Source organism: Suricata suricatta, chromosome 8 (genome assembly GCF_006229205.1).
Source record: "Suricata suricatta isolate VVHF042 chromosome 8, meerkat_22Aug2017_6uvM2_HiC, whole genome shotgun sequence".
Lineage (NCBI taxonomy): Eukaryota > Metazoa > Chordata > Mammalia > Carnivora > Herpestidae > Suricata > Suricata suricatta.
Genome location: NC_043707.1, coordinates 15,708,337 through 15,723,623, shown reverse-complemented (window position 1 = coordinate 15,723,623; position 15,287 = coordinate 15,708,337). Strand labels below are relative to the sequence as shown.

The following is a 15,287-nucleotide window of genomic DNA, read 5'->3' as shown; positions in this document are numbered from 1 at the left end:
AACCAGACTATACTTTCTATAAAGAATGCATTTGATTTGAACAATTATTAGAGACTAAGTTCCTGGAGATATGAACGAATATGCTTAATTTATTAAATGACAATATAAAATTTTGTAATGAATTCAGTTTTTTTAGAAAGAGGATAATAGGCCAGTCTAAACAGAAACTTCATAGAAGACATGTTGGACAAAAAGAGATGGCCACGAAGCAAATCTTCAAGTGCCCAAGCCATGGTGATTCTGTCATGGGTAGATTTTGAGTTGATAGAGACAAATAATTGATTCAGACTGAAAAATTCAGGATATTGACTAATTGAGCAGATGCCAAAAATGGCGCTAATTATATACACCAACATTATCTTTTTATAAATATGGAAGAGCTCCGTAGCTGCACCATTATACACATGTGGCTTCTGAGGACTTGACATGTGAATAGTGTGGCTATGGAATGAATTTTATTTTTTATTTAATTTTATTTTTTTAATGTTTTATTTATTTTTGATACAGAGAGAGACAGAGCATGAAAGGGGGAGGGGCAGAGAGAGAAGGGGACACAGAACCGGAAGCAGGCTCCAGGCTCTGAGCTAGCTGTCAGCACAGAGCCTGATGCGGGGCTCGAACTCACGAACGTGAGATCTGACCTGAGCCAAAGTCGGACACTTAACCGACTTAGCCACCCAGGCGCCTCTTTAATTTTATTTTTTAAAATATTTTAATGTTTATTTATATTTGAGAGAGAGAGAGACAGAATGCAAGCTGGGGAGGGTCAGAGAGAGAGGGAGACACAGAATCTGAAGCAGGCTCCAGGCTCTGAGCTGTCAGCACAGAGCCTGAAGCACGGCTCAAACCCACCGGCCATCCATGAGATCATGATATGAGCCGAAGTCTGATGTTTAATTGACTGAGCCACCCAGGCTCCCCTGGAATTAATCTTAAGTTGTATTTAATTTCACAAAAAAGGATATGATAAAATATACCTAAAACATGGGGAGAAGAGAAAGGAATGGGTTCAAAGTTAAACAGACAGTGCTTTAATACGGACTGCTACATGCAGGAGAGTTTATATAAAAACCCTAATGGCAACCGTATATCGAAAACCACTAATAAATATGCAAAGAATAAAGAGAAAGAACTCCAAATATATCACTAAAGAAAATCAGGAAAAGATGAAAGAGAGAAAGACAAGAAAAGATTGGAGATAAACTTGAGAAACAACCAGAAAGCAAATAATAAACGGCAATAAATACATATCTTTCAATAATTACTTCATTTTAGATTAGGGCTCAGAAACTCAAATGCTTTCAGGTGAGTCTTCCTCACATCATAAAATATGTGTCCAAACACTTGTCTTTGTACACATCTGCAAAAATACAGACATTCGCTTTCCATAATTTGGGTATTCCTATGTGAAAATGAGTGGTAAGGTCTGTTAACAAGTTTTTTTTTTCATCTGCTCTGCAGAGGCTTAAGTCTTATGCATATGAACGATTCATTCTCAAAGGAAGTTACAGGCAATTCTTTTGTGACCAGTGAAGGGCTAAGGAACAAGATGGGAGACATGTTTGTGGAGCAACGACAGAGAAGGAGGATGTGGGGGAAGTGTTGGGGCCAGCTGAAATGCACAGTAGAGGGTGAATCCACAATTCTATTTTCAACAGTGACCATTTTAGTGAATATCTCCCCGAATCTCAAAATCAGAGAAGGAAAATGAGGAGATACAAATTCAAGAATAATAAAAGCAGGCCTGGAAGGAAGGAAAACTGGCTTAGGTAATTATATGCATCTCAGATGCATATACAGATTTTCTTCCTGGAAAATCTTGTTAGGACCCTCATGCACTTGTACCCTTTCACTGAATTAGGGAAGGACACCCACACAATGAAAGCTCCTTGAACAAAACTGTTAGCCTTTCCCAAGAATTCAAGATTCCTTTCTTCCCTCTCTTCACCTCACTATGAACTGCCATAACATCAAGGAATAACATTTTTAAAGATAATAATGGCCTCATATAGTTGAGATAGAATTTATTCCAACTTTGTGAGGCCTGCCCTTCAAAGAAGAAAGCTGCTCTCTCTCTCTCTCTCTCTCACAAATGAGTCTCAGGACAAATGCTCCTAAAATTTATCATATCTGTTGCAAAACAGATTTTTTAGGTCATGTGATGGAGTTACTGTAGGTGGGGATAGAGAGGAGGAATTTTGTCAAAGACCTGCAGGTCAAGTTCAGTCCTATCACTTCAGCATGAGGATCCCAGCTCTAGTACAGTGCCCAGCTATCAGAGGCACTCAAAAATAATTTTATGGGCTTACAGGAGTAGAGGGTTTCCCCCAAACTGTGAACTTAATTATCTACTCATGTCTTCAGTCCATTCCTGTTTATTTATTTACTTACTGCTGCCTTCTGGGGAAAGATAAATTTTGTGAAGCCCCCATGCTTACCGAATCGAATCGTGGCATCTATGAGGAGACTGAAAATGCCTGAAAGGTAGTTGAATAGGACAAGTTTGATGTAGGCCGAAGTACTTCTAGTAAACAAGAAACTCAGCAGGTACATGAGGGGAATGGCAGACCAGCCATATAGCATGAAGATCAGCAATGTGTCCAGAAAATGGTAATCTGTGATGTAAATATCCAATTGGCAGAATTTGAATACTCCCTGAAACACAGAGGACACAGAGATAAGGCAAGGTGAAGGGGAAGGGCCAAAATTATGCAAGCCAGAATGTTTAGAGAAGGAGATAGCAAGTCCCATCACTATTTAGCATGGAAATATTCATTAATTAAATCAGCCTCTAAAAAGGTCTTTAGCCTAGGAGCATGAAGTAAGATACTTCTACCTCTGTTTCACCAGAGGACAGTTCAATGAGCAGAACCAGTATAATTCCCTTTATGTTTTTTCTACTTGGAATGATTTTTTAATTAACAAGCAAAGTCAGTATACTTTCCCCCAATAATGTGAACTCTCACTTTTCTCAGAAAGTAGATTATTTCTCTAGAGAGTCTATTTCTCTGAAGATTTTTATCTCTGGTTATATATATTACCTATCATACCTTTAAACCAGGTCTCCAGTTCCCATTCTATTCCCCTACTCCTATCACATCCACCCAAGCAACTCTGGGGCCTCTTTCTTACTTTTTTCTAATTGAAATGTATTTATTTTTTAATAGTTTATTGTTAAATTGGTTTCCATAAAACACCCAGTGCTCTTCCCCATAAGGCCCTCCTCCATTACCACGATGCCCTTCCCCTGCCCCCTCCCCCTTCAGCCCTTGGGTTCATTTTCAGTACTCAGTAGTCTCTCATGATTTGTGTCCCTTTCTCTCCCCAATTCTCTTTCCCCCTTCCCCTCCCTCTGGTCCTCTGTTAGGTTTCTCCTGTTAGACCTGTGAGTGCAAGCATATGGTATCTGTCCTTCTTCACCTGACTTATTTCGCTTAGCATGACACCCTCAAGGTCCATCCCATCCACTTTGCTACAAGTGGCCAGATTTCATTCTTTCTCATTGCCATGAATACTTCATAGTGTGTATATATATATAAACATACATAAACACATCTTCTTTATCCATTCATCAGGTGATGGACATTTAGGTTCTTTCCATGATTTGGCTACTGTAGAAAGTGCCTCTATGAACACTGGAATTTAAAAACAGACCCTGAAGCACAAAATTAGAGGTACCTAAACTGAATGGAAGATGGTAGTTGTTAAAGCAAACAGATTTCTAGAAATCTGTATCTCATCAGTTAGTAAGTGCAGTTTCTCCACAAATGTCAGCATCGTCTCTTTAGGCAGTTACACAATTACATAGCAGGACAACCAAGCAGCAAATAATACAGTTAAGCTAGGAATAGTTATGCAATTGATGACTGATACCCTTTTGGTGGTAGCAATAGCAATAGGAAGGATTAGTAGGTCATAGTTAATTAGATCCAGTATCTGTGGCTACGGTTGGTTTGTTTCTGAATGAGCATTCTGTAAACTTCAACAGAATAAATACAATGAGGTAGTCAAATAAAAGTTGGGCTGATCTAGAAATCTCTGTGTTTTAAGGCTTAAAATCCTTGAGAGTCACAAATCATAAGTTATTTCAAGGAAAAGTTGAATTCCAACGTGCATCAGTAATATATTCTGTTCGTGGAAAAGAAGACAGCGCAATGTGAACACGTAGATTCTACCCAAATTGAGCTATAGATAAATATGCAAAGTTTTCAAGTAAATATTTCAACTTCTTTATTATGAAATGTAACACATGCCCCAAATAGTGCATAAAACATCACATTTTATTATCACAAACCATGGCAGGCAACCACCACACCAGTACTCAAAAGAAATGAATCATGAACTCCTTCAACTCCTGTAAAAGTAACCACCATTCTGACTTTTCTCAATACTTCTTTACATTTCTTAATAGTATGATATGCATACATTCCTAAATACTAAAATATGTATTAACTGTATTTTGAACTTTTTATGAATGTAATTACACAATATATATATTTTGAATCTGGATTCTTACACTCAGCACTATGTTTGTGAGATTCATTCATGTGATGAATGCAACTGTAGTTCACTCTTTATCATTGCTGTAGAAGATTCCCTTGAGTTTTACTTTTGATTGATAATGGGTTGCTTCCAATGTTTCATCACTGTAGTAGTTTGTTAGGGCTGCCATAAAAAATAGTGTGGACTGGTGGCTTATGCAACAAATTTATTTTCTCACAGTTCTAGAGGCTGGAAGTCCAAGATTAAGATGCCAGAAGAGTTAGTTTTTTCTATCCTTTTCTCTCTCATTAATATTTCTACAAAATTTTATTCAAGCATGTTTTTCTAATTACAGAAATAGAGAATGTTCAATGTAGAAAAACTAGAAAATGCACATATGCATAATAAAGAAAATACAAAAATACTCAAAGTTCACAGCTCGAAGAACTTCACCATTAAAATGTGAACACGTATCACTTCAGATTATTTTAACTGCATGCACTTACATATTTTTTCTTATAATGGGCTAAATTTTTGATTACTTAAGGCTTTTTATAAGAAAAATATACTTTGCTAGTAGTTCTTAGTAGTTCAGTATCATTCCTTTATATAAATGTGTCATAATATATTTAGGCAATTTTTAAAAGGTTTTATTTAAATTCCAGTTAACACACAGTGTAATATTTCAGGTGTATGATTTAGTGATTCAACACTTCATACAACAAGTGCTCATCACAAGTGCACTCTTTAATCTCCATCACTGATTTCACTCATCCCTTCACCTACCTCCCCTCTGGTAACCATCAGTTTGTTAGCTATAGTTAAGAGTCTGTTTCTTAGTTTGCCTCTCTCTCTTTTTTCCCCTCTATGCTCATTTGTTTTGTTTCTTAAATTCTACATATGAGTGAAATCATATGAATGGTATTATATGCCTTTTTTTGGCTTAGTTCACTTAGCATAGTACCCTCTAGCTCCATCCATGTCATTGCAAATGGCAATATATCATTCTTTTGATGGCTGAATAATATTCCGTAATATTCCATTCCAAACACTTGAGCTGTATTCATAATTTGGCTACTGTAGATAATGCTGCTATAAACAGTGGGGGTGCATGTACCCCTTTGAATCAGCATTATTTAATCCTCTGGGTTGCTGGATTGTAGGGGTAGTTCTATTTTTAACTTTTTGAGGAAACTCCATACTGTTTCTTACCAACAGTGAAGGAGGGTTTCCCTTCCCACACATCTTTGCCAATACCTGTTGCTCCTCATGATGTCGATTTTAGCCATTCTGACAAGTGTGAGGTGATATCTCACTGTAGTTTCGTGTTTCCCTGATATTGAGTGATATTAAACATCTTTTCACACGTCTATTCATGTCTTCTGCCCATTTTTAAATTGGATTATTTGGGGGCACCTGGCTGGCTCAGTCGGTTAAACATCCGATTTTGGCTCAGGTCATGATCTCACACTTCATGAGTTTGAGGCCCGTGTCAGGCTCTGTGCTGACAGCTCAGAGCCTGGAGCCTGCTTTGGATTCTGTCTTTCCTTCTCTCTCTATCCTTCCCCTGCTCACACAGTCTGTTTCTCAAAATAGGAATAAATGTTAAAAAAAAACATTTTTAATATGATTATTTGTTTTTTGGGTGTTGAGTTTAATAAGTTCTTTATAGGTTGGGGGTACTAACCCTTTATCAGATATGTCATTTGCAAATACTCTTCCTGTTGCATGGGTTGCCTTTTAGTTTTGTTGTAGTGCTATATACTTCCCTCTTAGGACTGCTTTCGCTGTACCCCAAAGGTTTTGGACTGTTGTGTTTTCATTTTTATTTGTTTCCATGTATTTCTCTTAATTTCTTCTTTGATTTTCCTGATTTCCCCGTTTATAGTTTAGTAGCATGTTGTTTAACCTCCACGTATTTGTGGTCTTTCCAAATTTTATCTTGTAGTTGACATCAAGTTCCGTAGAGTCGTCGTCAGAAAATATACACAGTATGATCTCAACCTTCTTATGTTTGTTGAGGCCTGACTTGTGTCCTACTATGTGATCTATTCTGGAGAATGTTCCGTGTGCATTAGAAAAGAGTATGCATTCTGCTGTTTTAGGATAGACTATTCTTTTTTTTCCCCCATAATATTTTATTGTCAAATTGTTTTCCATACAACACCCAGTGCTCTTCCCCATAAGTGCCCTCCACCATCACCACCACCTCTTTCCCCCCCTCCCCCTTCCCCTTCAACTCTGATTATATCTATTTAGTCCATCTGGTATACTGTTATTCACAACCATTGTGTTCTTGTTGATTCTGTTTAGTTCACCTGTACATTGATGTCAGTGGGGTGTTAACATCTCCTATTATTACTGTCTTATTATCAGTGAATTTCTTGTTTGTTATTTTTTAATATATTTTGGTGCTTTCTTGTTGGATGCATAGATATTTACAATTATCAGATCTTCTTGTTGGACTGTCCCCTTTATTATGATAGAGTGCCCTTCTTCATCTCATTACAGTCTTTGGCTTAGTGTCTAATTTGTCAGATATAAGTATTGCTACCTCAGCTTACTCTTGAGGTCCATTTACATAATTAATGTTTCTTGATCCCTTCACTTTCAATTTGCTTGTGTCTTTAGCTCTAAAACAAGCCTCTTGGGCCCTGGGTGGTTCACTCATTAAGCATCTTACTTGGGCTCAGGCTCAGATTCTTGAGTTTGGGTTCCACATCAGGTGAGCAAGAGCCCCAATTCCAGAGAGCTTGAGCCCCACTTTGGGTAAAAAAAACACAAAAAACATGAGCCCCACTTCAGGGGAGACCCACTTCTCTCTCTCTCTCTCTCTCTCTCTCTCTCTCTCTCTCTCTCTTTCTCCTTCTCTCTTTCTCTCTCCCTCTCCTCCTTCTGACCCTCCTGGGATTCTCTCTCTCTTTCTCTGCCACTCATTCACTTGTGCCCTCTCTCTCTCTCTCTCATTCAAAAAATAAATAAAATAAAAGAGTCTTTTGTAGGCAGCAGAGAGATGGGTCTTTTTCTTTTAATCCATTATGACACCCTGTATCTTTTGATTGGAGCATTTAGTCCATTTATATTCAGAATAATTATTGATAGATATGTATTTAATGCCATTTTATTATTTGTTCTATTGTTTCTGGAGATTTTCTCTGATCCTTTCTTGCCTTTGTGATTTTTGGTCTCTCCTTTCCACTCAAAGAGTCCCTCTTAATATTTCTTGCAAGACTGGTTTAGTAGTACAAACACTAACTTTTGTTTGGAAAACTCTATGTCTCTTTCTATTCTGAATGATAGCCTTCCTGGATAGAGTATTCTTGGCTGCAGCTTTTTCCCATTCAGCATGTTGAATATATCATGTTACTCCCTTCTGTCTTGTCATGATTCTGTTAAGAGATCTACAGCTAGTCTTATGGGTCTTCCCTTGTAAGTTAAGGACTTCTTTTGAAGTCTTTGAAGTCTAGCTGCATTTGAGATTTTTTTCTTTAGCATTTTATTTTGCAAATTTGATTATAATATATCTTGGTGTTGGTCTGCTTTTGTTGATTTTTTTGGGAGTTCTCTGTGCCTCCTGGATTTTGGTGTTTCCTTCCTCAGACTAGGGAAATTATGAGCTATTATTTCCTCAAATTTTCTGTACCCTTTTCTCTCTCTTCTTCTTCTGGGACTCCTATAATACAAGTGTTATAACATTTGATAGAGTCATTCAGTTTCCTAAGTTTATTCTTATGTTCCACGATTCTTCTCTCTTTTGTTAATTTTCATTATTTTCCACTATTTTGTCTTTTATATCACTATTCATTCCTCTGCTTCTTCCAGTCCACTGTTCACTGCATCAAGCCTGTTTCCAATCTCAGTCATTGCATTATTTCTGACAGGCTTTTTTTTAACTCTTTTATCTCTGTGGTAAGGGTCTCCCTGATGTCTTCCATTCTTTTCACAAGCCAAGCAAATATCCTTATGATTGTTGCTTTAAATTCTCCATCAGGCATGTTACTTTTATCTGTCTCACTTAGATCTCTGGCTGTGGCCTTAACTTGTTCTTTCATTTGGGATGAATTCCTCCATCTTGGCATTTTTCTCCAAGTCTCTCCTGCCTTCTCTGTGTTAGAAAAGCCTATTATGTTTCTTATTCCTGAGACTAAATGGCTTTAGGAAGGAGAGGTCAGATAGCGTCCAGAGTCTGGCGCTTTACTGTCTCTGGTGTGTGTGGGATGCACTCTGTGCTGTGTTATGGCTGTTCTACCCCTCAGGCCAGTTGTCTGCACAGGCTCCCCTTGCCTGCAGTGGGCACTGTTTGGTCCTTGGCCAAAGTGTGGTGAGTTTTAATAGGTGTGCTCTAGTCTGCTTATTAAATGAGACCTGATACTACTTCTACTAGAACTGAAGCCCTGCAGAACTCTCTAGTTGGGAGATATGGTGTGGTGAGGGGTTTCTGCTGGTCTTCTGGGGAAGGGACCCACTGCGCTGGGACTGAGACATGCTTGATGGAGAAGGGCAGTCCTGCTGAAGCACAGGGACATGGGACTTGCAAGCAGGTTAGGCAGCCTGTGTGTCAGTGCTGTGTCACTTCCCTCAGGTGGCTGTGTGTTACGATGAGGGGCAGGTGAATGAAATGGCACCTGCCACCTCCTTTGTCCCCAGAGAGGTGTTTCTGTGAATGTTGCCTCTCAGAGAAGCACTACTGGACGAGCGAACAGTCTCCCCACTGTGTGTCCCAGGTGTTTTTCAGATTGCTTTTTCCATGCTGTCTGCCTCTGGATTGTTCCTGCCTTCTTTCCAAGGAGCAGTACAGTGTCCTCTGGGCTCTACGTCAGTCAGCCTGCTGACCTTTAACATTCCAGGTTTTAGAGACATAGAGTGGACAAGGGCTTGGCTGGTCTTCGAGGGCAGGGGCCCACCACGCTGGACCAAGGCAAACTGGACTGAGAAGAGCACTCCAGCTAGAGCACAGGGGTGTGGGGCTTGGTATCAGCAAGTTAGTCACCCGTTGTCAGCACCGCACTTCTTCCAGGTGGCTCTGTGTCTAAGCCAAGGGGGTGGTGGAGGAAAATGGGGCCAGCCACCTCCTTTGTCCCTGGAGAGGCATCTCCATGAATGCCACCTGTCAGGGATGCCCTCAAGAACAGCAAATAATCCCACCCCTGTGTGCCCCAGGCATTCTTCAGATTACTTCTTCCACATCATCTGCCCGTAGGCTGTTTGTCTGCATTCTCTCCAGAAGCAGGAGAGTGACTTCAGGGCTCTATCCCAGCCAAGCCCCCTGACATAAAACTCCAGGATTTAAGCCCTGCTGGTTACCAGAACTCACTCTTTCCCCAGCCAATGGATTTGGGGGAAACACTTCCCTTGTGCATTCCCCTGTGTGCTCTCCTCTCTCTCACCCTTCTCGGTGACCCTGGCTCCATCCACAGCACCTGCTATCTGTTTCTCCCCTAAACCATCTCCACACTTCCTACCTTCTGTGAGGTAGGGAGAATGCTTCTTCTCTCCCTTTAGTTGTGGAGTTAGTTCTGTCAGTCTTTAAGTTGATTTCTGGGGTATTTAGAATGATTTGATAGTTATCAAGTTGTGTTCGTGGGAGGAGATGAGCCTAGCATCCTCTTGCTCTGCCGCCATTTCCTCTTAGGGTTGGTTTTTCTAAGATCTTTCTCCTTGGCTTGCAAATAGCCACTTATTGGCTGTGTCCTCATATGGTCCTTTACTATGTGCATGCACACTCCTTGCATTTCTTTGTATGTTGAAATATCCTCTTCTTATAAAGGATACCAGTCAGATTGGATTAGGACCTACCCTATCTACTTCACTTTAACTGAATCACCTCTTTGAAGGTCCTATCTCTAAATACAGTTACATTTTAAGTTAAATAATTAGAAAATAGGAATTTTTCATGGGGTACAGAAAGAAAATGAACAATCAAGAAGCTGTATCTAATACTTACTAGTAGTAAGCAGCAGGTAATAAAGAAGATGATGAAATCCCACAGTAGAGCAGAAAGCCAGTATACAGGGACATAAACCCCACTCAAAAATTGGATGTGCTTTGCCTTAGTGACTCGTTCAGTTACTGTCAGGAGACAAAAGCCACTGATCAAAAGAGCCATACCAAAATGTATATTTAAGGCCACCTGGAATCCATTTGACAATCTGAAGAAGAAACAAAAAATAGCTATATCAGAAACTCAGTACAGCAGACACATAAATTTCTATCAATAGGTATTTTTAATTATCTAAATGTAATCATATAGGGTAGGAGAGATGCATTTAAAATATAAAATTTTAATAAAAAGAATAACATACGTTGAACTTTGTTTTTTATGTCTAGGGTATGGCTGAGGTTTATTGGAGACTGTTAAAGAAGCGTTAGAGCCGGCAATGGTCATGAGAAGAATGTTGTCTAATATTGACAGGGTCAGAGATGGTGAATGATATGCTTGATTGTTGAAAAGACCAGTAAGTATTATTTTATCTGTCTTCACCTCAACAGAAAATGCAACAATGCATAAATGAATACAATCTTCATTTTCCATTAAGTATTTCAGCAGGTCACCTAGGATGAGGGAATGATGTTGATCAGTTTATTTACAAAAGAGATCATCTACAACATATGTTGGGAAAAGGAACAAATAATTTTACTTGGTTCTCATCCCTTTCAATTTTCTCGTAATAATTATTTCAAACATTTGCCATTCTCCTCAAGCACTCTGTTCCGTCATTAAATTCCAAGCACTCTCACTTCATAGCCTAGAACCTAGATTTCTACTTCATTGAGAAAACACAGGCAACATGGTATAAACTTCTATCTATCTCAAAGAAATCCATAAGTAGTTCCACTTACAGATTTTCTTGCTTAAGTAGAAAGAACCTTCCACTGGGAAGATAATACTCTGGATTAAAAGAATCAATAAATCACCTCTTTGAAGGTACAGATATCTAAAAATACAATCAACATTTGGGAGCTAAGTTCCTAGAAGGAATGGAAATGCATTGAAGTGAGCCAAAAATTCTATACTCCTTTTTTCTTTAAGGCATTTTTAGATTTATAATTGATGGAATGCATTAATTGGCAAATCTTAAAGCTTTCAGTGGGTCCCCTGAAGGGCTATACCATAAGAGTAAGAGTGAGTAAGATATACATCAGTTCTTATAAAAATTTCCACCCAGTCTCAAAGATTTAGATCTTCCCTTAAGTTCACTATCTCTCAGAATCTAAATTAAATCTCCTCTGGAGAAGACAATCTCAAGTAGAATCATATCATTTTCATATATAGTATTTGGCATTCAATTAAAAAATTACTAATTATACTAAAAAACATAACCCAGAAAAAGCACAGATAACAGAAATAGATCCACATATAAAATAGGTATTAGAGACAGAAAATTTATCAGAGAACTGGCGTTCACAGAAAGAATCAAATATTGATGTTAGAAGTGAAAAAACACATCAGTGACAATTAAGAATTCAACATATATGGGGCACCTGGGTGGCTTAGTCAGTTAAGCATCCAATTTTGGCTCAGGTCTTGATCTTGCGGTTTGTCAGTTTGAGGCCCACGTTAGGTTCTGTGCTGACAGCTCAGAGCCTGAAGTCTGCTTCAGATTCTGTGTCTCCCTCTCTATCTGCCCCTACCCCCTCTCAAAAATAAACAAACACTTAAAAATTTAAAAAAATTCAATGTATGACTCATAGCAGGTTGGATACAAATAAAGAGTTGACAGGCAACTGGAAGACAGGTTGATTAGAAAATACCCAGCTAAAAGCATAGTGATAAAGAGAATGGGAAACAGAAGACATAAATTACCAATATAAAAATGACACAGGGGAAATCAATACAGATCCTACAGATATCAAAAGGGCGATAAAGGAATACTGTGAAAAACTTTATGTACATTTGACAATTTAGATGATATAGAATACTTCCTCTAAATGCACAAACTACAACAATTCTCCTAGTATGATATAGGTCATTCAAATAATTGTAATTCTTAAGGAAATTTAACTCATAAATTAAAAATTCCTCCCAAAAGAAATCTCTAGGGTCTAGATGTTTTCACTGGAAACTTCTACAAAATGTTTAAGGATGAATCAACACTAATTATACACAATATCTTTCAGAAAATATAGGAGGAGGGAGTATTACTGAATTCTTTTTATCAAGTTAGTATTGCTCTGATAGAAAAATAATAAAAGATAGCACTAAAAAAAAGGAAAGTTATAGACCAATATCCTTCACAAATATAATGTAACACCCCTTAACAAAATACTACCAATAAAATTCAGCAATGCATAAAAATAATTACAACTCTGATCAAGTGGGGTCTATTCCAAAGATTCAAGGCTGGTTCAACATTTAAAACTCAATCAATGTTATCTACTATATTCTAAGCTGAAGAAGAAAAATCATTAGTAATCATATCAATCTATACAGAAAAAAAATCTGACAAAACTCAGTAATCAGTCATGAAAAAAACAACTCTGAAAAAGAAAGTTCTAGAGCTGAACTTCCTCACTTTTATATAGAACATCTAAAAAATCTCTACAGCTAAGATTATACTTTCAACAAAAGACTGCCTACTCTACCCCTAAAACTGGAAGAAAGGAAAGAATGCCCACTCTCACCACCCTGATTCAACATTGTACTAGACATTCTACCCAGTGCAGTAAAGCATAAATAGGAAATAAGAGACGTACAGATCAAAAAAGAAGAAATAAAACTGCTATGATGTGCAGGTGACATGATTGTCCAAGAAAATCTAAAGGAATTCACACAGAAAAAATGTTAAACTAATACATGAATTAATCAAGGTTGCAAGATATGAAATAAACATACAAAAATCAATTGTTTTCTACACACCAAAATGAACATATAGACACCAAAATTAAAAATACAATAACAATTATATTTGCTAAAAAACTTTAATACTTAGGTGTAAATTTAACAAAATATGTACAGGACATGTATGATGAAATGTATGCAACAATGATGAAAGAAAAATGTTTTTCATGGAATTCTAAATAAATCAATTGTGTTCATGGATTGGACTATCCAATGCAGTAAAGATGTCACTTCTCCACAAATTGATAAACAGATTTGATCAAATCTTGTCAAAATTCCAAAAATTGATTTTTGTATTTATAGACAAGCTTATTCTAAAATTTAAATGGAGGGGTACTAGGGAGGCTCAGTCAGTTAAGTATCCGACTTCAGCTCAGGTCATGACTGTGCTGACAGCTCAGTGCCTGTACACTGCTTCAGATTCTGTGTCCTCCTCGCTCTCTGCCCCTCCCCTGCTCGCACTTTGACTCTCTCTCTCTCAAAAATAAACATTAAAATTTTTTTTAATTTAAATGGAAGCAAAGGAACTAAGAAAGCTTAGATAATAAAAGTGGAGGAATCAGTGTACCAGATATCAAGCATGATACTGATGAAGGAACAGATACACAGGTTAATGGAATAGAAAAGGGAATCCTAAAATAGGCTCACATGCACCCAACTAATTTTTGATAAAGGTGCGAAAAAATTAAATGGATATATCATAGTTTAACAAATGTTATTGGTGCAATTGGACATCCACAAGTACAAAATTTAACCTTGACCCACATCTCAAATGTATTAGATTAATGCCAAGTGAATCATGAATTTAGATGTAAGGTGCAAAACTAAAATTTTCAGATAACAATAAACATTTAAGATTTCAGGATCTAAGGCTAGGCAATGAGTGTGTAAAGTGTGCTCTTGGTTTTTGGGGTAGATTCCTGTGGTTCATCTCTTACACACAACACCAGGTGCTCATCTCAACAAGTGCCCTCCTCAACAGGCATTGAGTTTTAGACTTGACACCAAATACCCAATCCATGAGAAAATGAATATATTGGACTTGAACCACATAAAAACTTTTATCCTGCAGAATCCATTAATGAAAAGATAATAAATAGTACAAGAGAAAATATATAAAGAACTCTCAAAACTCAACACTAAAAAACAAAACACCATCCACTTAGAAAATGAGCAAAACACTTGAACACACATTCCTTCCCCTAACATGATATACAGATGTCAATAAACATAAGAAAGGATGTCAAAGGCAAATTAAAACAACAATGAGACCCTTACGGTTTGCTTCCTTCTCTGTTTTTATCTTTTTCTTTCCCTTCCCCTATGTTTATCTGTTTTTTCTTAAATTCCACATGAGTGAAATATGGTATCTTTCTCTGATTGCTTTATTTCACTTAGCATAATAATACTCTGTAGTTCCATCCATGTTGTTGCAAATGTGTTTTTTTTTCAATGTTTCTGATTTATTTTTGAGAGACAGAAAGAGACAGTGCGAGCCGGGGAGGGTCAGAGAGAGAGGGAGACATAGACTCTGAAGCAGGCTACAGGCCCTGAGCTAGCTGTCCGCACAGAGCCTAATGCGGTCTTGAAAACACCTGAGCAGAAGCTGGATGCTTAACGGACTGAGCCACCCAGGCACCCCGCAAATAGTTTTATTTTATTTTTTTTCCATAATATTTTATTGTCAAATTGTTTTCCATACAACACCCAGTGCTCTTCCCCTCAAGTGCCCTCCACCATCACCACCACCTGTCTTCCCCCCTCCCTCCTCCCCCCCAACCCTCAGTTCATTCTCAGCTTTCAATAGTCTCTCAAGTTCTGCATCCCTCTCTCTCCCCAACTCTCTCTCCCTCCTCCGTTCCCCCTGGTTCTCCATTAGGTCTCTCTTGTTTTCCTGCTAGACCTATGAGTGCAAACATATGGTTTCTGTCCTTCTCTGCCTGGCTTACTTCACTCAGCATGACAC

At 38.0% G+C, this 15,287-nt stretch overlaps 1 protein-coding gene across 1 annotated transcript in view; it reads right to left on the bottom strand.

Annotated features, from left to right (window-relative positions):
- Positions 1-15,287, bottom strand: part of LOC115300234 (ATP-binding cassette sub-family A member 3-like) — a 123,769-nt gene that overhangs the window by 32,973 nt on the left and 75,509 nt on the right. Inside the window, exons 19-21 of the mRNA XM_029949882.1 lie at positions 10,785-11,034; positions 10,423-10,631; positions 2,439-2,651 (exon numbers count right to left, since the gene is read on the bottom strand). Coding sequence (XP_029805742.1) covers positions 2,439-2,651; positions 10,423-10,631; positions 10,785-11,034 — 672 coding nt within the window. The remainder of the gene's footprint in view (positions 1-2,438; positions 2,652-10,422; positions 10,632-10,784; positions 11,035-15,287) is intronic.